Source organism: Pleurodeles waltl, chromosome 6, assembly GCF_031143425.1.
Source record: "Pleurodeles waltl isolate 20211129_DDA chromosome 6, aPleWal1.hap1.20221129, whole genome shotgun sequence".
NCBI classification, from domain to species: Eukaryota; Metazoa; Chordata; class Amphibia; order Caudata; family Salamandridae; genus Pleurodeles; species Pleurodeles waltl.
The window spans coordinates 1,540,971,366-1,540,993,571 of NC_090445.1; the positions used below are offsets into that span (position 1 = coordinate 1,540,971,366).

Below are 22,206 nucleotides of genomic sequence, written 5' to 3' on the forward strand. Positions count from 1 at the left end.
CAAAATCCTAAACGCATACACAGACTGTTCCCTCGCACGCTTTTGGGCTTCTTAAAAAGCTCCTTTCTTGGAATGTCAATGGACTCCTAGACAAGATTAAGCGTTCTGCGGTTTTTGGTGACCTTTGTCACTTTGCCCCCTCAATAGCGTTGCTCCGGGAAACGCACCTGCTGGGCATGCATTGGCCTATGCTCTTGTGAGGTGGCTATAACAAGATATACCATGCGGGTTTCACTAGAGGCTCTAGGGGAGTGGCAATCCTCATACAGCGCAGGAGTTTCCTGAAATGACAATAATGATACTTATAGGGTGAAGGGCAGGTCAGAGAGAGAAGGGGTGGTGGGCCAGCCTCACCCAGAAAACCCCACTGTGGTGGGGAACGTGGTTTGTGAAGTCTCCACCTTAGAGGGGTTCCACAAATGGGATAACATAGGCATTTCCCTTCCAGGGGACGTCTGGATGGGTTCCCACATGTTGTCCTTCCAGGAACTCCAGCGGCAGTACTCACTCTCAAAGACCCAGTTTCATAAATACTTGCAGCTTCAGCTGGGAGCCCACATCCAGGCTGGTACGGTCCTCCCTGAATTTAGTCCAGTAGAGGCGAAAATCCTGATGGGTGGCTTGGGCAGTGTTTGGTTGTCCCAGATCTACTGAACCTTGGTTACCAACACAGCGAAGCCTCGTACGAGTCTCAGCAAACGATGGGAGGGCTGGCTGGGTCTGCTGGAGCAGGAGGAGGATTGGCACGACACCTTAATGGCCCCCAGGAGTCTGACCATAACTACCCGCCTCCGGCTGATACAAGCATATTATCTACACACAACATACCTTACCCCTGACAGAATGCAAAGAGCGGGCCTCTGACCTCATGCTGATTGCCCCCGCTGCTCAGGTCCCAATGCAGACTTATGCATAGCGGCCTACTGGCAAGCGGTGACCGCTGAACTCTCTAGAGTACTGGTGATGGAAGTTGAAATAGCTCCTTTACCAATCCTCTTGGGAGTAGGGAACAGTAGGGCGGACCATACCTTACTGGGGACAGCATGCCTGATGGCCAAGCATGACATAGCTACCAACTAAAACTCGGAGGCAACGCCACCACCTGCCCAATGGAGGCAGGGAGTGGATTGGTGTGCCCAGCAGAAAAAGCTAGTAATCGAGACACGAGGGTGCCCGAAACAGTATAACAATGTGTGGGGGAAACGGACAGGGGTTTTGTGATGTCTGTTACTGAGCAATCTTAAAACATGGTAATAATAAGTAAATGTGTCCATGGACAGCATAATTTATTAAGGATATGTTCTATTGAAGCCCGCCGGGAATTCTATAGCTGTATATTGTTATGGATCAGTGGTGCAGAAGTGACCTGTTGTTATCACGTTGTTGAAGCAATAAAAAACAATAAAATGGTTTATCAAAAGAAAACTCTGAGGACATCCTGTTGATATAGCCCCCAAAATCCCCAGGACAACTTTTCTAGTCATAGGCTTTTCTGCTATAAGCAGTGTTGGAAGTAAGGGGGGATCAGCTGGATCTTGGATCCAGTAGCTGTTATTGAGCTGTATCAGGATCCAGGGTTGCCCCAGTCAAATATGCTGAATTTGTTCCAGTGTCATTTGCCAAAAGTAGGGCACATTCAGCAGTGGCTGCATGTTGTCTGCTTTCTGTTTGGAGCAGAGAACTGCAGGCAGTTAGGGGGCTTTCTCATTTTTACTTCTAGTTTAGCCCAAAAGCAAGGCCTCATTTAAAGAGCCATCAGCCCCCTGTTTGTTAGACTTTCGTCATGACTTTTAGTATTTAGACCCTAATACCTAGATGCCAATGCAATGGAGGTGAATAAAGGCACACAGCTTATTATCACTTCATAAGTATTTAGGAAAACCTATTATTTAGAGGGAGTTCAACCCTTGCATGTAAATAGATACGCATGCACTGTAAGAATGATGGATGCATCTGTCTGTATGTGTAATTAAACTAACAGTTATTTATTAGCACTTATGTTTCTTATTTAATTAGAAGTGCTAGTTCTCCTAATGGAAGGTGTCAGAGCACTTTACATCACACACAATATACAGAAATATACATTGTACAATATTCAGAAATGTATATTGTAGCAAGTGCCTTAATGCTGCTAAGCAGGAAGTGCCTTGAACCTGTAAGATATAGTAACATGCAGCCTCTTTGTGACCATTGAAGCCACAACTGATTTACTATCATATTTTTCCTTGATGCCAATTTCTTGGTAGAAGTGTTTTAAAAACATTAATGTATGAATTGACTGAAAGACTCTGCTTTGCATTACCTCACTCCTATTCCACTGCCGCACTTCGCCCCAATTTATGAGTTTCTGAATTCATTTTTGACAAGTTCTTCCTCACTCCTCGGAAGCCCACAAACTCATCTGCGCAAAGCCTCAAAGTTCATCGCTCAGACTTACCGTCCAACGCATACATGATTTCTCTGGCCAACATCATCAGTGCATGCAACATCAACATCCTCAGCTTCGTTGACAACACGCAACTCATACACTCCCTCTTAGAAAAGATCCCTAACACAAGAAACAAGTCACTGCCTGTATGACCAAAGTTGCTAACTAGATGAAAGCCAACTGTCTCCAGCTCAAGACACACAAGATAGACGTAGTGACCTTTTGCAAGAACACCAACACCTCCCCATGGGACTCTAACTGGTGGCTGGATGAACTCAGACCCACACCTAGCACCCATGCCAGGAACCTCATAATAATCATTGACAGCAAAGTGGAAAAAACCGTGCAAGTCAGTGCCATTGCTGTATCCTGCTTCCAGATCCTGATGGTGCTGAGGAAGATATTTAAATGGCTTCTAAGCAACACAAGAAAAACTGTCACTCACATCATAGTCACCAGCAAGTTAGACTACGGGAACACTCTCTATGTCGGGATCACCAAGCAACTCACTAGAAGACTACAAACCAGCCAGAACTCAGCAGCTAGTTTAATCCTCGAACCTCCCATACAGAACTCACATTATACCACACCTCAGAGAGCTCCACTGGCTCAGGATACACAAATGTGCTCATTCCAAATTCCTCACGCATACATACTCAGGGCTCCACACAACTTAAGTCATACCTACCAGAGCAGTTACATTTCCTTCCAACAACCACCCAGACACCTCTACTCTGCAGGATTCCTACTTGTACATATCCCCTGCACACCAAGAACTAGATCAGGAGGATGGATGTACTCCCGCACTGCTTATTATGCATGGATCGGCCTTCCACTACACATCAGAGCCTCCTCTTCTTAAATTCTGCGTGCCTTTCTGACCCACTGTGCTAAACTCGCCCTGTCTTCAGCCTCAACTCCAAAGTGCACTCAGTGACCTGTTATAAATACATGGAGGTGACTCAGTTTAAAGTATGCGCTATGTAATGGGCTCAAAATGTGCAAGCTGCTGCCTTCCCCACTGGAAAACTTCCCAAGGAGAGAGACAACTTTGATTATAGTGGTTTAACCAAGATGTAGCTTTTTATTCACACAGTATCAGCAAGGAATACAACTCACAGTTAGGTAGGCATTGGTTATGTGAATACAGGCACCAGGTCGGCAAACAGCTCATAGACTGTACAAGCAAAACAACAATTGTCTCTGCTTTTCCATTACAGTGCAAATCTCTAGAATGCACTATGCCAGAAGGCCCCTTTTCCTTATACAACACCCATGCCCCCCACTAAGGATATCATAGAGATTACTGGCAAGCATACATTAGCGACAACTTCCCCTCATTCGCAACACAAAACAAAGGGGGAGAGAGTTGCTTCTCCTTTTCCGTCCTCCCACAGTAACTAAACACACACAACCAGAAAAAGAAGGAACAAGCCTGACTCCAATCGAGTCAGAGGGCCCAGAGGGCCCTGGTGAAGAAACGCATGGTTCTTAAAAAAGAGCCCTCACCCACTTATCATGGCATGCTTCATCATCGGGCCTGCTTCTACACCCCCATGCAGATCAACGTCAGTGGTGGAGCATGAGGGAATGGGAGAGACAATACACATGTATAAATTCAGGGATCTACTCTGCAGAACTACAACTACTACTGTTTAAAAGTACCTCAGATGGGTCCTACTTCCTCTTTATTTACTGGACCTCCTGGATAGGATTACATTCACTGGAGGTAATGATCCAGGGGTATTTAAAGCCCCTTCATCCCTACTGTCTGCTCCTTGGTCACATCCCCTTAATCTCACAGAGGTTGGGCAATACCCTCAATTCCATACAAACCCTGCTGGGGTACCTGTCACCAAGCAAAGCCCCCTAACATTTCAAATCCAGGGATCAGGGGTTAAGGCAGAAAGGTCCAGGACCATCAGCAGGTCAGTCTTCCCCCTCATACCAGCCCAGTGCCCACACAAATCAACATCCCGCCAAGGGGTCAGTCCAGTAAATCAGTCCAAATTTTTAGGTAGCCCCCTTTTTCTGCAGCTACAAATTCTGCCTTTCGCCAGGAGTGGGTGGGTAGGTGTTCGATGCTCCAGTATGCTGGTGCATAGTGGCGAGAAAAAAGGTGAACCCCTAGCCTCCCATTGCCTTAAATGCCCACATCGTGGCGCTTCCTGATGACATCACAACCTTCGCGACAACAACGATGGACTCCAAATTCTTGCTCCTGCCAGTGACGCGACTAATGGCACCCCTTCCGCTATTTGCAAGGGGCGCTTGGCCACAAGTGTAATATGCTGAAAGAAAAAAGATTACAGAAAATGTAAATAGTAAACACTGTTAGGGAATTAAATAGTAAGTAAAATGTGTGAAATATAAACAGAAACCAAATCGCTGATTTGGATTGCCTATACGTCTTCTACATTCGTTTTTGAAAACAGATCAGCACTTTTTGCTATTGCAGTAAATGGCATGAATACAGGGCCCAATGTGGACCCGTTTCGATGTCTATTTTTAATTACTGCCGGGTCTGAGACCCAGAGGGACCCAGTCCACTTAAAGCCCTGTGGTTAAGATACCCTCGCGTGTGATAATTGTCTAGTACCAAGTACCGAGAATAGCTACACTTCTCAGCACAGCTGCAATACATTTAATGGGAGAGTACCGTCACTTCTCGCGAGCAAACAGGCACTCTAAAGAGTGATTCCCTGCACCTCTATCCCCTTCTGTGCCCAGGACATACTGGTTACGTCCTGAGGCACAGTACTCGTGTGCCCAGGACGCAACCATTACGTCCTGGGCACATAGCCCAAAGGGAGCGCTAGCGCTCCCTCTGTGGGGTTCCCCCCACCCCTCCAGGCAGGGATGGAAGGGGAAGCCCTTCCCCTTCCACCCCCGACCCCCCACCCCCCTCTGACGTCAGTGCGCTGACAATCACAGAGACCTCCTCCCATAGCGCTGGAAGCTCAGCATCCAGCGTGATCAGAAGAGAAATGCAAAGCATTTCTCTTCCGATCACGTGGAGGAGGCCGGAGAGGCTTCAAAGGGAAGGAAATTAATTTCCTTCCCTTTGAAGTCTCTCTCACCGTTTTAGCAGCCGGATTGCAAGCAATCCGGCTGCTAAAACACCCACTAGACACCAGGGATTTATTTATTTTTAGGAAATTGACATGAGGAAGCGACCCCTTGGGCAAGGGTCGCTCCTAAGCGGGGCATTTTTTTTTAAGGCATTTTCTGCCCCCCCCTGGGGGCAGATCGGCCTATCTGTCTCCAGGGGGGGGGTAGAAACCTCTAGGCACCAGGGATCATTTTTTTTTGTTTTTAGTTTTTGTTTTTTTTAGAGGTGGGGAGCGACCCCTTAGGCAAGGGTCAGTCGCCTATGGGGCAAATTATATTTAGGCCATTTCTGCCCCCCTTGGGGGCAAATTTGCCTATTTTTATGAGGCCAATCTGCCCCCAAGAGGGACAGAAACCACTAGACACCAGGGAGTTTTTTTTTTACGTGAATTTCACGCAAGGGGAGCGACCCCTTAGGCAAGGGTCGTTCCCCTGAGGGGCAAATTTATTTTAGGCCATTTCTGTCCCCCTGGGGGGCAGATCGGCTTATTTGAATTAGGCTGGTCTGCCCCCAAGGGGGGCAGAAACCACTAGGCACCGGGGATTTTTTGTTGTTGTTTTACAAATGGTGAGCGACCCCTTAGGCAAGGGTCGCTCCCCTGGAGGGGCAAATTGTATTTAGGCCATTTCTGCCCCCTTTGGTGGCAGATCGGCCGATTTTAGGTCAATCTGCCCCCAAGAGGGACAGAAACCACTAGACACCAGGGAGGTTTTTTTTTTACGTGAATTTCACGCAAGGGGAGCGACCCCTTAGGCAAGGGTCGTTCCCCTGAGGGGCAAATTTATTTTAGGCCATTTCTGTCCCCCTGGGGGGCTGATCGGCTTATTTGAATTAGGCCGGTCTGCCCCCAAGGGGGGCAGAAACAACTAGGCACTGGGGATTTTATTTTTGCGCCAATGTCACGCAAGGGCAGCGACCCCGTAGGCAAGGGTCGCTCCCCAGAGGTGTGGGGGGCGGGGGGCAAATTTATTTTAGGCCATTCCTGCCCCCCCAGGGCCAGATTGGCTTATTGTTATGAGGCCGATCTGCCCCTGGGGGGGCAGAAACCTCTAGGCGCCAGGGCTAAAAAAATTGTTTTTTTTGGGGGGTTTGTTTTTTTTAGAGATGGGGAGCAACCCATTAGGCAAGGGTCACTCCCCTGGGGGACAAATTGTATTTAGACCATTTCTGACCCCCTTGGGGGCAGATCGGCCAATTTTAGGTCAATCTGCCCCCAAGGGGGGGCAGAAACAACTAGGCACCGGGGATTTTTTTTTTGCGCCAATGTCACGCAAGGGGAGCGACCCCGTAGGCAAGGTTCGCTCCCCGGGGTTTTGGGGGGCAAATTTATTTTAGGCCATTTCTGCCCCCCGGGGGCAGATCGGCCTATTGTTATTGTTGATAGAAACCTCTAGGGCCCATGGCAATTTTTTTTGTGTGTTTTTTTTATTTGTTTGGTTTTTTAGAGAAGGGGAGCAACCCATTAGGCAAGGGTCGCTCCCCTGTGGGGCAAATTGTATTTAGACCATTTCTTCCCCCCTTGGGGGCAGATCAGCCGTTTTTGTTAGGCCAATCTGCCCCCATGGGGGCAGAAACCACTTAGGCACCAGGGATTGGTGTGTGTGTATGCATGTGTTTTCTTTAGGGTAAGGGTTGCTCCCCATGGGGGCACATTACTGTTGGCCATATCTTCTCCCCATTGGGGGCAGATGGGCCTATTTTTGGAAGGCCCATCTGCCCCCAAGGGGGGGCAGAAAGCCCACCAGAGGCCAGGTAAGGTTTTTTTTCAAAAATAAGAGGGTGGGGGTATGGCCATACCCCCACCACAAATAAATGGGGCCAAAGTTGTTCTGCCCACCAGTGGGCAGATGGGATAATTCCCCCCTGATCCACACCCCGGGGGCAGAAAATCTACTAGATGCCAGGGAATTTAAAAAAAAATAAAAAAATATTGGTGTGGTGGCTACCAACCAGTATGGGCCTGGTTACGCCCCCACCTCAACTGAAGGGAGTAACAGTCTTTCAGCTCTCCCCGCACTCTAAAACATCTTATCCCACAGCAAGCAAGAAGACATTTGATTATTTTGGGTTTTAGTTTTACATTTGGGCCATGAGAACTTGGCTTACTCTCAAAATCGTCCCACTTGGAATGGTGAGGGCTGCACTTTATGGACTTTGGGACGCTGCCATGTAGAAAAATCCACAAGACCTAGACACATCTGAAAACTCAACATCTGGGTGATTCCAGGGTGGTGTGTTTCACATGCACCCCGCACCATTTTTGTACCCACAATCCCCTGCAAACCTCCAACTTTGCTGGAAATCACAAATTTTTCCCATGTTTTTGTGATGGAACCTTCCGGAATCTGCAGGAATCCACAAAATTCCTACCGCCCAGCATTGTCTCATCTGTACCGATAAAAATTCTGCACTTGTCAGCCTAAAAATGTTTATTTGCAAACTGCCTTTTTAGACCCCTTTGTTCCCCCTCAATATCAACATGTTTTTGGCTCTTCCCTTTCACAAGCACTTGGCCCACCTACACAAATGAGTTATCATTTTTACCGGGAGACTAAGGGGAACATTGGGTGGTATGAAATGTGTCCCAGTGCAGTGATCCCACACAGAAATATGGGAAAATTTTGATTTTTTAGCTAAATTTGAGGTTTGCTGAGGATTCTGGGTAAGAAAACATTGGGGGATCCACGCAAGTCACACCTCACTGGACTCCCTCGGGTGTCTAGTTTTCAGATATGTCTGGGTTTGGTAGGTTTCCCTAGAAGGCTGCTGAGCCCAGGACCAAAAACGCAGGTGCCCCCCTGCAAAAACAGGTAGTTTTGTATTTGATCATTTTGATGTGTCCAGATAGTGTTTTGGGCCATTTCCGTTAGTGGGCGCTAGGCCTACCCACACAAGTGAGGTACCATTTTTATCGGGAGACTTGGGGCAGCACTGAGTTGCAGGAAATTTGTGGCTCCTCTCAGATTCCAGAACTTTCTGTCACCGAAATGAGAGGAAAAAAGTGTTTTTTTGGTCAAATTTGAGGTTTGCAAAGGATTCTGGGTAACAGAACCTGGTCAGAGCTGCACAAATCACCCCATCTTGGATTCCCCTAGGTGTCTAGTTTTCAAAAATGCACTGGTTTGCTAGGTTTCCCCAGGTGCCGGCTGAGCTAGAGGCCAAAATCCACAGGTAGGCACTTTGTAAAAAACACCTCTGTTTTCTGTGAAAAAATGTGATGTGTCCACGTTGTGTTTTGGGCCATTTCCTTTCGTGGGCGCTAGGCCTACTCACACAAGTGAGGTACCATTTTTATCGGGAGACTTGGGGGAACGCTGGGTGGCAGGAAATTTGTGGCTCCTCTCAGATTCCAGAACTTTCTGTCACCGAAATGAGAGGAAAAAGTATTTTTTTGGCCAGATTTTGAGGTTTGCAAAGGATTATGGGTCACAGAACCTGGTCAGAGCCCCACAAGTCACCCCATCTTGGATTCCCCTAGGTGTCTAGTTTTCAAAAATGTGCTGGTTTGCTAGGTTTCCCCAGGTGCCGGTTGAGATAGAGGCCAAAATCCACAGGTAGGCACTTTGTAAAAAAACACCTCTGTTTTCTGTGAAAAAATGTGATGTGTCCACATTGTGTTTTGGGCCATTTCCTTTTGTGGGCGCTAGGCCTATCCACACAAGTGAGGTACCATTTTTATCGGGAGATTTGGGGGAACGCTGGGTGGAAGGAAATTTGTGGCTCCTCTCAGATTCCAGAACTTTCTGTCACCGAAATGAGAGGAAAAAGTGTTTTTTGGTCACATTTTGAGGTTTGCAAGGGATTCTGGGTAAAAGAACCTGGTCAGAGCCCCACAAGTCACCCCATCTTGGATTCCCCTAGGTGTCTAGTTTTCAAAAATGCGCTGGTTTGCTAGGTTTCCACAGGTGCCGGCTGAGCTAGAGGCCAAAATCCACAGGTAGGCACTTTGTAAAAAACACCTCTGTTTTCTGTGAAAAAATGTGATGTGTCCACATTGTGTTTTGGGCCATTTCCTTTCGTGGGCACTAGGCCTACCCACACAAGTGAGATACCATTTTTATCGGGAGACTAGGGGGAACACAGAATAGCAAAACAAGTGTTATTGCCACTTGTCTTTCTCTGCATTTTTTCCTTCCAAATGTAAGGCAGTGTGTAAAAAAGACATCTATTTGAGAAATGCCCTGTGATTCACATGCTAGTATGGGCACCCCGGAATTCAGAGATGCGCAAATAACCACTGCTTCTCAACACCTTATCTTGTGGCCATTGTGGAAATACAAAGGTTTTCTTGATACCTATTTTTAATTTTTTATATTTCAGCAAATGAATTGCTGTATACCCGGTATAGAATAAAAACCCATTGCAAGCTACAGCTCATTTATTGGCTCTGGGTACCTAGAGTTCTTGATGAACCTACAAGCCCTATATATCCCCGCAACCAGAAGAGTCCAGCTGACGTAACGGTACTGTGACCGGGTATTCCCGGCACCGAGTGATTCTAATGACATATCGGAGGGCTCCGATATGTCATTTCCGCGTTTTCCCGTTGCCGGGGAAACGCGACGAGACCGAGGCCGCTGCGCAGCCGTTGCCAGGGAAACCAGTGTGGTTTCCCGGCACAGGGAAGTTGAAAAGGGAGACGCGCAGCAACGGAGGGGAGGAGCGCGATCGGAGGGAAAACCGGAGAGGCCGAAGGACGAGGAAACCAGACCCGTGGAGAGAGAGGAGAGACCCAAGGAGGAGGACTACTCCAAGAACGGACCGGCGAAGAAGGGAGGACGCGGAGACCCAGGAGAGAACGAGGAATCTGTACTGGACACCCCGGGAAGAGGAGATCGACCGGAGGAACGCCATAACGCCAGCCACGGCCCTGGAGGGTCGTGGCTAAGCAAGGTACGGTCCTTTTGGACTCCAGAAAGGGGCACTAAACTATAAGGGACTGGGGAGGGGATATAAAGGGAGGGGAAAAGGAGGGACAGGAAAGGGATCACCTGGACCACTGCATGTGAGACACGTCTTCCCCTCACTAATTGTGGACTCTGGTCAAGTCATTCCTCAACTGCTCACCGACACACCCCATCCTTATTTTGTTTACCCTTTTCCCCAGTCAGTAAGAGAAAGAGAGAGAGAGAGAGAGAGTAGAAACTGGTTATACCAAGCCCATACTTACCCCAGTGTTTTCTATCCTTCTGTTGCCGGTACTGTTCGGGATCCACCTGAGGGAACAAACCAGGACTTCATCTGAAAGAAAAACAAAGAAACAGAGGACATTAAACAAAACCTGGACTAAACGCCCAAGGACATAATTGAGAGAGACATCAACATCACCTTAAAATAGACATTCTGTGTACTTCACCATTTTCTTTCTTAATAAACCACTTAAATAAGCACTATTACCACCTCTCCATTGTGTTTATACTGTTCGGCCTGTCACAGGTACATTGCTTTAAAAAATCTGACATCGCAGGAAAAAGATACAGAGTAAAACATGGAGGAAAATGGCTGTTTTTTTCCCCTCAATTTCAATATTTTTTTATTTCATCTGTTATTTTCTGTAGGAAACACTGGTAGGATCTACACAAATGACCCCTTGCTGACTTCAGAATTTTGTCTACTTTTCAGAAATGTTTAGCTTTCTGGGATCCAGCATTGGTTTCTCACCCATTTTGGTCACTAACCGGAAGGAGGCTGAAAGCACAAAAAATAGTAAAAATGGGGTATGTCCCAGTAAAATGTCAAAATTGTATTGAAAAATTGGGTTTTCCAATTCAAGGCTGCCTGTTCCTGAAAGCTGGGAAGATGGTGATCTTGCCACCGCAAACCCTTTGTTGATGCCATTTTCAGGGAAAAACCACGAGCTGCCTTGTGCAGCCCTTTTTTCCCATTTTTTTTTAAAAAAAGAATGTTCACTGTATTTTGCCTAATTTCTTGGTCTCCTTGAGGGGAACCCACAAAGTATGGGTACCTCTAGAATCCCTATGATGTTGAGAAAAAAGGACGCAAATTTGGCGTGGGTAGCTTATGTGAACAAAAAGTTATGAGGGGCTAAGCGCGAACTGCCCCAAATAGCCAAAAAAAAGGCTCGGCACAGGAGGGGGAAAAGGCCTGGCAGCGAAGGGGCTATAGTTCTGTTTAAACAGCACTATGTATACGTGGTCAATGTCAACAATTATAGACAGACCAGTCATGCGCTTTTGTTTCTACTGAAGCTTGGAAACCAATAACGAAGTACGGGATAGACTAACTCAACACTGTACGCGTCTACGAGTAAGTTACAGCCACCCTGGAATGCTGATTCCATGGCGTTTACTTGTTACCAGACAGTAGAGAATTTGTACGTTTAGCCTGACTCTGACATGGCTGACAAAGAAACACATGCGCAACGTTGGAACCGGCACTTTCTGAAACAGTGGTGACGTCATAGACAGCGCCCACTTTCTATTGACTTAGTCAGCCATAAGCTTACTGCTTTCCTGCAGGTTCGCTCTCAGACCACACCATATCTTTTTTTCACTAGGGGCGGGGCGACCTAGCACACCTACTAGACGTCACAGACCACGCCCCAACGCGTGTCTTCGCGAACATGGTTCGACAAGGACCGCCCAGCGCGCACACCTCCTCCGGCGTCAGAGGCCACGCCCCTCACGATTGACGTTTTAGTTGATGCTGGAAAGAGCCGGTTCCGCACTGAAGGGAAAACGGCAAGAAGAGGTAGCGGAGACCCAAAGACGCTGAGGATCGAGCATTCGGTGAAAACTGAGGACACGAGGCACGGGAGGCCGGCGGAAGGAGTTAAGAGGAACCATGAGCCAGAGGGATACCTTGCTGCACCTGTTCGCTGGAGGGTAAGGACCCCTTGTCGCCACAAACTCTGCTGCCCGGTTCACTCACAGCTCACCGCCCGCAAAACGGGAACATGCCCTTCAGACTATCATCCAAACACTGCCCATGCCTCGGAGACTGCCGTCCCACTAATAATAGTGCCTTCTCCTCGGAGTCTGTCTCCCCAGGCTCTCCCTACCCGAGCCTGTCGACCATCCTCCTGCACGGTTCTTCTACGTTTCCCCCATGACTACGTTCTGCCCCACGTCCCACCCCCACCTTCCAGGGTCTGCAACACCCGCAGCCTGCCTTTTCCTCCCCTTCCCCATTGGTCTGCCTTCCACCTCACCAACCCCCGTAAAACTGCCTCACCGCCTCGTGAGCCTGTCCCCCTCCCCTGTGGGTCTGCCTTCCCTCCATTGATATTGCCCTACCCCCATCCATGACCTCCCAAGACTGTCAGCATCCTTCCATGGAGCCTGCCCCTTCCAGGGACTATTCATCCCAGGGGTTGACAGAATGCCGTCCCATGCTTAGGCTGTCTGCCCCTTCGCCCCAAATCCGTAACCCACTGCCGCCCCCTAGACTTCATCCGTGTTAGACGTAAGGTTCCTGTTTTCATGCTGTTCATCTTCATTCTGCTGCTGCTAACTGAAACATGCAGTGTCTTTTTTTATAACCATATGCTTTACCTCCAATTGCTTCCTATCGTGATTTAGAGCCGTTTAGCGATTTTTTTTGTAAATCCAGTTTCAACGGGGTGTGCAAACAAAAGCCATTTGCAAAGGTAAATTCAGAATGCTTGATTCTCACAATCAGAATTCCTATTGAATGTGGACAGTTTGACAGTATGACAAAACCGCAACAATCACACACTTAGGGGTTAGATGTGTTCGTGGTCCTTACGGATGGGTCTCCCTGTAAAATTGGGCATATACCATCAGACTCGCGTTGTGTACTTGTAGCATATTGCAGCTAATTTAAGTCTAAAATGTGGTGGGCTGCATTAAGCACACTTGATATCATCCATGAATCCCATCAAATAAAGAAATATTATTCAAACTGAAGAGTAATCCTAGGGTAATACCTTTTGACTTTGTGAATCTTGCTGCTATGTTCAATCAATGGTGCCAGAATAAGGCAATTTTTTACTTGATGTTGGAGGCAAAAAAAGTTGTACGCCATTCATTAGGAGTACAGTGCAGGTATTATAAATGGCTCTGTGTTTGGTGTAGAGCCCCTTTTCGGTCTTGAACAAATCGTTCTGAGGAGGAAATGTATTTCTCATTCGTTTATCTTTCTCAGAAACGATTGCTGATCCTACCTTTTAGAGGAGCTCCTCTGCAACCATGTGGGTTGAAGGCATTCATGTCTCTGGGTATATATTTTATCATTATATTTTCTTCCTCGACCTCACGATTGCCTGCTACGAGTCTTCATGTTTTATTAATTCACCTCCTGTTCCTGTTTGTTTGGTCTATGTCAACAAACCACCAGTAACTTTCTTCAATTTAAAATGTTGCAGTCCACATCAGTCGCTCTCCGAGTCTGTCGGGTGTTTGTGGAATTTGTGAGTATTGAGTTGTGTTTGGATGCTGGTAGGTTGGGATTTCTGGGGTGTGGGTGGAAATTTCAATGGATAAAAGGGCCGTTTCTAGGAAGGTTGGGGCAACCGTACACAGTGGGCCAACTATTACCAAGCACTTCCACTAACAACAAGCCAGACCTCTGAGCTTTGCTAGCGATTGTTATTCTTGTGTTGTGTGTATCCTTTATCTGCAGTGATGAAAGACTTATGAGGCAAAGTTTCTGTCTTTGTGCCAGCACGAGGAGTCCCTTCTATGAATAATAGAGAATGTCCGGGAGTAAGATGGCTAATTTTACAGTCAAGTAAATTAAGCATGTGAGCAGGAGTGGTAACAATGTGTCTGCCTCCTTACTTGCATCAAGACTCCCTTAGTTATTGGCACTGTTAGCCCTAGATTTCTCTCCTAACAACCCCCCACCCACACACACACTTCCTGACTTGGAGGCTGCATACAGATGACAGCACGGTAATGCAAACCACTGGCAACATCTGTACATGACCCAGGGCATTTCCTGGGGTAGCCTTTTTTCCTTCTTACTTCTGACATTACTTTCTCCTTCCTTTCCAGTCTGTTTCTTCCTCTCTTTAAAAAAAAAAAAAAAAATGTATAGCTTTTACATTCTTTCACGCCTTGCCTCAATCTGACCCCATACGATTTTTAGTAATTGTTTAGTCCTGTTCCTATAATACTGGCATTATCTTCTGTTTGCTGGTCCACTGCATTAACCTCACTTGCCACTTGGTGAACGGTCGGCATTACCTTCATTGGCAACATCAGCATGGGGACACTTAAGATGCTACATTTGCTGTTGGTGTGTAGTTGTGTTACATACTTCTCATTGTAATTCTAGGTTTTGGTTTGTGACTACTTCAGCCTTAACCAAGCTTTTAGTTTTCTGTGAAGAGAGGAGGCAGACTAGGCTGTAGGGAAATTGGGGTAGATTCAGTGATCTCAGCCTAACCTATTGGGAAATATGATTGACTAGGCCTCCTCTGAGGACCAAAGAGGCCTTTGAGGCGGGATTAGCATGGGGTTTCTCTAATATATGAACTTCTCCCAATGAGTGACGTTAAGTGTTTCAATTCAATCTCAATCTATTTAGCTTTGTATAGCGCGCCTGACCACATGGAAGGTATCCAGGTGCTGAGAGTACTGCTGCAGGGAACTCAGTTGAACAGCCATGTCTTATGTCCTTTTCTGAATTCCAGCAGAGATGATGAGCTCCGTAAGTGAAGTGGGAGGGCCTTCCTGGACTGTGCAGGGAGATAGGAGAAGGAGCATTCTCCACTATTGCTGCAGCGGATGCTGGGTGTGGATGAGGCAGAGCGCAGGCGTCTGGAGGGAAAGTTGAAGTCGCAGGTTGATGTACACTAGTCCCTGGTTGTGGAGGGATTTGTATGTGTGGATCAACATTTTGGACTGGCATTCCTTCTGAAGGGGGTGCCAGTGGAACTTCTGGAAGTGAGGGGTAATGGAGGTCTAGAATGAGTCTGGTTGCTGGGGTCTGTATTGTTTGTTTGCAGTCTCTTGAGGTGCAAGGTGATCACTACATAGAGTGCATTGCAGTAGTCCAGTCGTCTGGTGAACAGGGCCTGTGTGATAGTACATCTGGTGTCAATGTGGAGCCACTTGAAAATATTTTGGAGCATGCGAAGGGTGAGGAAGCAAGCAGATGAGATTGTGTTGATCTTTCTCTTCATGGAGACCTTGTTGTCAAGGATGATGTCAATGTTGTTGCAGTGGTTGGTCTAAGTGGGTGAGGGTCCTAGTTGAGGGGGGGGGGCAGCACCAGATGTCATTCCATTGTGGAGGTGTTGTTCTCAGAGATCAGCACTTCTGTCTTGTCTGTGTTGAGTTGTAGGCAGTTCTCTCATCCAGTCGGTTATGCCTGTCATGCACCTGTGGAAATTAGTCCGCGTGGTGGAGCGGTCTTCTGATGGTGAGAGTATGAGCTGGGCATCATTGGTGGGAGATGTGATGTTCAGTCCTTGCGAACTGACTACGTTGACCAAGGAAGTTATGTAGGTGTTGAACATGGTAGGGCTGATGGACGAACCTTGAGAGGCGCCATAGTGTTCTTGGGTTTTATGGAAATGTTCAGGTTTCAAGACAGTCCAGTGCCATTTGAGAGACGGTTATGTAGGGTTCTAGTGTCAGTTACATTTTAAGAAATGACATACGTGTGAGGGGATCCTACTCCAGCTCTCCCTGTCCATATTTCTGTATAGGCATCTCCGCTCTTGATAACCATAAACAGCACAGTGCTGAATTCCACTTTATTCAGGTGTTACCAGCTGACTAATTTCCTAGCGTCCAGAAATTGGGTATTAACCGGTTGCAGATCTTTACAATTTTTTCTTATTTTTATGGTAGCCTCCAGCAAACGAACGGATCTGGAATATAAAGCACCACTTAACCATGAAGGATCTAGTTTTTTTTTTTTTTTTTTTTTATACTGATTTCCAAGAAGTAAAATAAAATTACTCCTGTGGACTTGTTCAACCTTGAGAGTTTATGTGTAGAAGGGTTGTGACACGGCTCTGGTAGTTTGCAAGACACTGGTGACTCCCGCCAGGTGTGGACGCCGCGTGTCGCCCGTTTCAGGTGGACGGGAGGCAGAGGAGGTTGGTGCAAGCCATGACTGGAATTTGTTTCCCTCTCGGTGTTCGCGTCAGACACGAAACCGCCCACAAGGAAGTTATTTCCCTGTCTCGTCAGTTAATACTATTTCCCCGAAGAGTTACACACTCATTTGGGGAAACGCCCGCGGTTGCGAGACTTGTTTTTGGGTGACTTTATCAAAAGCCATTATCTTCTCACACCATGCCACTTAGCCGTCCTTGAAATGACATTGAGCCTTTGTCGTTCACACTGCTATCTCAAACGACAAAATTGGACCGCGTGCTAAGGTTGTGTGCGGCACGTTTTACGTAAGTCGTGTGGATATTTACATATAATCATCAGTTTTTCCTAAATTGTGTTTATTGAAATGTATTATCTTTGTGTTCTTTACAGTTGCAATAGCCTTAGTAGTGGCTTAGTTGCCATTGCCGCAGGAGGTGCACTGCACCGGGTGTACAGAGGGCCCAGTGATCCCCGATTGCTGTATTTTGCTACCTGCAGTAGCAATCAAAGGGAACATTTTTCTTCCTGACTCCAGGGCCCATGGCACCCTTGCTACCTACTGTACGAAAGTACAGAGTTACAGATCAGTATTTAAAGAGCCGAGGTCATCTACGTGCGGTGAGACTCGGACATTAAATACGTGTAGAGATGTTTCCATATAACTTTCTAGTGGTATTCGGACATGGTGTGGGCGCAGGGCCTGGTCAAGGGTGGAGGGGGCCGGGATGGTGCAGGACATGGGGGTAGGGTGGCAAAGAATAGAGTGTGTCTGGGATAAGCTGGGGAGTGCGGATTAAAACACATAAGTGTAAGTTAGAAATCTCTGCTTGGCATAGAGTGGTTCCCGGCTGGTACGTCGCTGCTTCTTTCTGTTGTTGCATCCATATAAATAATACAATACGTAACATTCCACCTACAGCAAGCCAGGACTATTGGCTTTGTCAGTGGTTGTTAGTTGCATAAGACAAATAAGCAACAACAATGGCATCTTTGTCTAAAATAGTTAAAATGCTTCAGGTATGAAATGGTGAGACTGTGAAAGAACTGTACCGAGTCTCTTTGAAGGAACCTCAGTGGCAGTGAAGCTGGTACTCCTGCCCAGATAGGATTTTTTTTCACTCTGCTCTGAGACTAAGGGCAGTAATAGAGAGCCCAATAGGGGCCCATCTCGGCACCTGCTTTCTAGAACTGCCGCTTCTCCGACTAGTCCCCCCTTTTTCTATTCTTTTTCTATTCTTCTTCTGTGTCCCCTCCCCCCACTCTCTTCTTCTGTCTTTCCCTCATCCTTTTCTCGCATACTACCTTCTCTCACTTTCCATTATTGTTTCCAAGTCCTTTATCCTGCTTTGTTGCGTCCCACCCACTCTTGTTTATCTCCCTTCATGTTCCCATACTTGCAATGTCCATCTATCTATATCCGTTCTCTGCACGTGGCCTTTCTCACCCCCTACCCTGAGGACTGGGGTCCTATCACCGACCAGGCCCTCTACCTAGACTCTCCCCGCTGCTACCTTCTTGCTTCCAGTTTTTAACCTTACCTATTGTAATACAGCAGGTCATGGCCCGTGAGTAGCACGGCGGATGGGGGTCACCTACCGTCTCCCCATAGGCTCCCTCCTCACCTGGATCCTCTTTACAATTGTCCTTTAGGGCCGGGGTTGGGAAAACAGACGATTAAGCTAAGATAGATACCAAGATCGTGATTATGATCATATCCAGCACTGTATACTCATATTTTTGCATGGATGTTTGATTTCTTGGATGTTTTTCCCCGTTCAAATATCAGTGGGATTGCTTGTTCTGTAAACACCCATCGTATACTAGCAGTCTGTCTACTGGTTTTATTTGGGGCGTGGTTGGGGTGTCAGATGGAGCAGAAAGTGAGTTGGCTGATTTGAGCCTGGGACCATTTTCATATATTAAGTTGTAGTTGAGCTGCTCCGTAACCCCCAATATAATAATAATAATAAAAAAAAAGGTTAAAACTGTAATTGATTAGGACCCTTCTCCCTTTTCCCCCTGCTGGTGGTCGTAGGTGGGGGGGAGGGGCGTAACCATAAACCGGTGCGGAGAGTACTCTGTAGTAATCCGAATCGGGTGAGTTGTGCACCTGGTTGTTGTTCTCGCACGTGATTACAGCGTTGTTTATATGGCATATAGCACTGCTCCGTGTTCACTATCAGCAGGACCGAGAACCTGCAACACTTGTTGATTTAAGCAATGCCAGGCGCATCCTACATCTACCATCCTAAACTGTTGCAGTGCTACCAGCCTTACTCGGCGCTCTGTTTGGGTATAGAGTGCCTCGATACTTTTGCCTGGTTTTAGATGTTCAGTAGATTGCCTGGAAGACTTTACACCCCTCAGTGCAGCATCCATTTATGATAGCCCTTTTATGGATGTGGGAGGTCAGTGCAAAAACATACCCAGCTTTCCTGTCCTAGAAGCCAGCACTCACCAGCGGTGACTGATGCCAAGTCATGCTGACACTGCCAGTCGTTCTAGCTCCTTGCACTTTTTTTTTTCCCCATGTTGTTGCTTCTGACCCGGAGTGCCAGCAGCTTTTCCTCCGAAGAGGAAGCTGGCACCTGCTGATCTTATCAATTACATGATTGCATTTCTACAGAAAACACAGGCTAGTGCTGATTTCTAGCCACATTTGTAGGTCACCTACAGTTGGAGCCAAACGCTCTAACCCAAATCTCGAACTGAAGCCATTTATACAAGTAATCAACGGGTTATAGGCACCCTGTTCCTTTTTATTCGCCCAAAAAAGAAACTACAAAGGTAGCATGTTCGTTTTTGACACCACAATCGCTCAAACTGGCCTCGTTAGAGACTCAATAACAACTGATGTTTAAATGACTTGGTTTGGCAACTTTCTTTTTTTTTTTTGTAGAATATAGTAACAATTTTTTTTTTTTTTTTTTTTTAAATACAGCAAATTGTGGAAGTTTTTTTAGCCTGGAATCCTATGCGTCCCAATTTTCCAGTTGCCCTCTCGCGGCGCCTCGACATTATCGTAGCCCTCCCTATGCACTGTACGCATGCTCTGCGCTCCTTTATAGCCTCATCACGTTTGCTAATTTTGTGGTCCGTAGCTGGTATAATCCCAGCTGGTATAATCCCATACAGGTTCCTCGGTGTGGTGGCCTCTCGTACCCTCTTCCTCCATCTTGTACTGTTCTTCATATGGCTGGCTTGAGCACGTAATTCTTCCTTCTAGGTGCTTAGCAAAGATTGACATGCCTTGGCAGCGACCCTGCGGCCGCGCTACGTTTCTTATTTGTCGTATCTAGGTGCAGCGACTTCTTGGGCTCTCTCCAGGCCTTTTAACTTTTGTATTCTGTGCTTTTTAAATCATTTTTTTTTATTTTTATGAATTGCCCGTGTTTTTTTTATTTTTATTCTTCGCTTTAAAGCTGATTGTAGTGTTTCTTTTTTATCTATTCAGTCTTTAAACACTTACCACTCAAGCAGAGAGAAAACCACTTCCTTTCTTCGTTTTCCCCCTGTCTCAGGGTAGGTTGGCTATTATTCCGGGAGCTACTGTACTTTCTTGGCCTTGGGTCCCACACACTGTCGGCTTTAGCGCCACCACAAAGGCTGATGTAAAGTTGCATCATATCTGGCACGCTTCGAGCTCCGACAGCTTCTTCTAAACAAGCTGCTTAACTGTCACGCGACAGTCAATATTTTTAGACCATATGACTCCCGAATTCCCAGGTGCACCTTGGGCAATCCTGTCCTGAGCGAGAGGTAGACTTCTGCAGAAATGATGGCAACATAAAAGCAGTGATTCAAGCCTGACTATTCCAGCGGTCTCTGAGTAATTCGAGTGGAGCAGTGCTGTGGTATGGAGCGAGGAGACCAGGGTATTTTAGTGCCTGAAGCGTGTCTACAACCCGAAGTCATGCTCCGACTTTCAGGCCATGCATCCGAAGACTTTGAGGCACTGGTCCCTGAAACTGACGGTGGAGACTCCTTGCAGGTTGAGATCTCGGTCAAGAGGAAGATCTTCAACTCATCTGTCAGCTGATGAGGGAGCATCAAAGTTCTAGGCCTTGCTCAGCGGAACCTGTGGCACGGCCGACTCCATGCCTCCCTGAGTTTCCGGGAGCGACCCCTGCTCAACATAAAGAGCTTTATGAGACTATGCGTCCCATTTATGGGCAGTCCAACACTGCCGGAGCGGCTGTGCAGGCCTGTGTGGTTAGGCTCTTGGTTCTCGGTAACTGTATAGTACCAAGATGGCTGTTCGGGCTCTTGACACCCTACATCTGTAGGTCCGTGCACCTGAGAGTGACCGGCTGCTAAGGATCGGAGTTCTTGAGCTATGTATGCTAGCACACCTGCTTGGTTCTGGGTTAAGATAGCAAGAGGCCATTAGGGCAGGCGCCTCATGCATGTGGGTTCAAGGATATTTGCTTTCATGATTATTGCCCATACCTCTACGCCCACGGTGACTCGAGGGTCTCTTATAGGCTTCCAGCCTGAGCAAGTCGATTATTCGTGATACTAACGATTGCTTGGTGAGAGCATTGCGAATCCCACGATTGGCAGGTCAGAGGAATGAGACCTCCACTATTGGACGGTCACTGTATTGCGACTCCCCACTACTGGCTAGTCCTAATTAGTGGCCTGAGAAGTGCTTCGCCGTTACTGGTTTCCCCCGTGCCTGGCTAGTCAAAGCGGTGGGGGTGACAACAGCAGCACCCACGGGGCGCCTTACAGCTCCCTTGCGGTCGGGACCCTCTCTCTTACACGTTATTGTGGCCTCTAACTGCATTCCCTGGTCGTGCCGTGACGCAGAGTGTGCTTTCCCTCCGTCACTTCCTTCGTAGCCTCCCTCGAGATCGTCTTCCTCATCACGCGACGCGAAACACATGGGTGGTGACGTCCCAGGCGGGGGAGGTGGTGGGATCTGTAAATATTCTGGCTCGTTTGTATCCAACCCCGTCACAGACCGCAACAACAGACACTGCCCACTCAGACTGGAAAAGGCGATTATGTTCATATTCATATTTTCCTTTTTAGTTACTCCTTGTTATTCCTTAGGGTATTTGCTTTATCGTGAATGGTGGGTAGTATGAAAAGGGTTGCTCCATGAGTTCAAATTGTGGGCGGGTAACTTGGCCACTGTTGAGAGCTGTGGAATTCATTCAGCCATGAACTCATTGTGAATTTTTCAGGGTGCCTGTCAATGGTTCATAAAACGGTTCTCAACTCGTGCCCATTCAATCCTTGACCTCTCTGCAGAGCGCACAGAGCAATGGTCAGGTATGACAATTGTGTTTGTATGCAAAAGTGTGTGGAGGGAGTACACAGCTGTCAAAATATTGCCATTTTGAAAGTACAAGTGCAGAGCACAATAATGTTTAATTCAGCATTTATAAAACGTTTAAATGACATACACACAGTTTTATGATCGCCCATTGTAGGGGGTCCTGACTGTTCTCTGTGGTCCTAGTCAAACCCCCCCCACATCCCGGAAAAAAAAATCACATTCAGCGATGCCACTGCACATGACAAGCTGGAGACCTTTGTTCGAATCCAGATTTTGCCCCTTGATGAAAATATAAAATGCAGTTGTGAGCCAGCCGATTTGTCCCCGTGCTTTAGATGGTATA

At 47.1% G+C, this 22,206-nt stretch overlaps 1 protein-coding gene across 1 annotated transcript in view; it reads left to right on the forward strand.

The window, feature by feature from the left end:
* Window positions 1–12,186: 12,186 nt before the first annotated feature.
* SLC25A33 (solute carrier family 25 member 33) overlaps window positions 12,187–22,206 on the forward strand; it is a 64,612-nt gene continuing 54,592 nt past the window's right edge. The window contains exon 1 of the mRNA XM_069241162.1: window positions 12,187–12,385. Within this exon, the coding sequence (XP_069097263.1) occupies window positions 12,345–12,385 (41 nt within the window). The 5' untranslated portion in view covers window positions 12,187–12,344. The remainder of the gene's footprint in view (window positions 12,386–22,206) is intronic.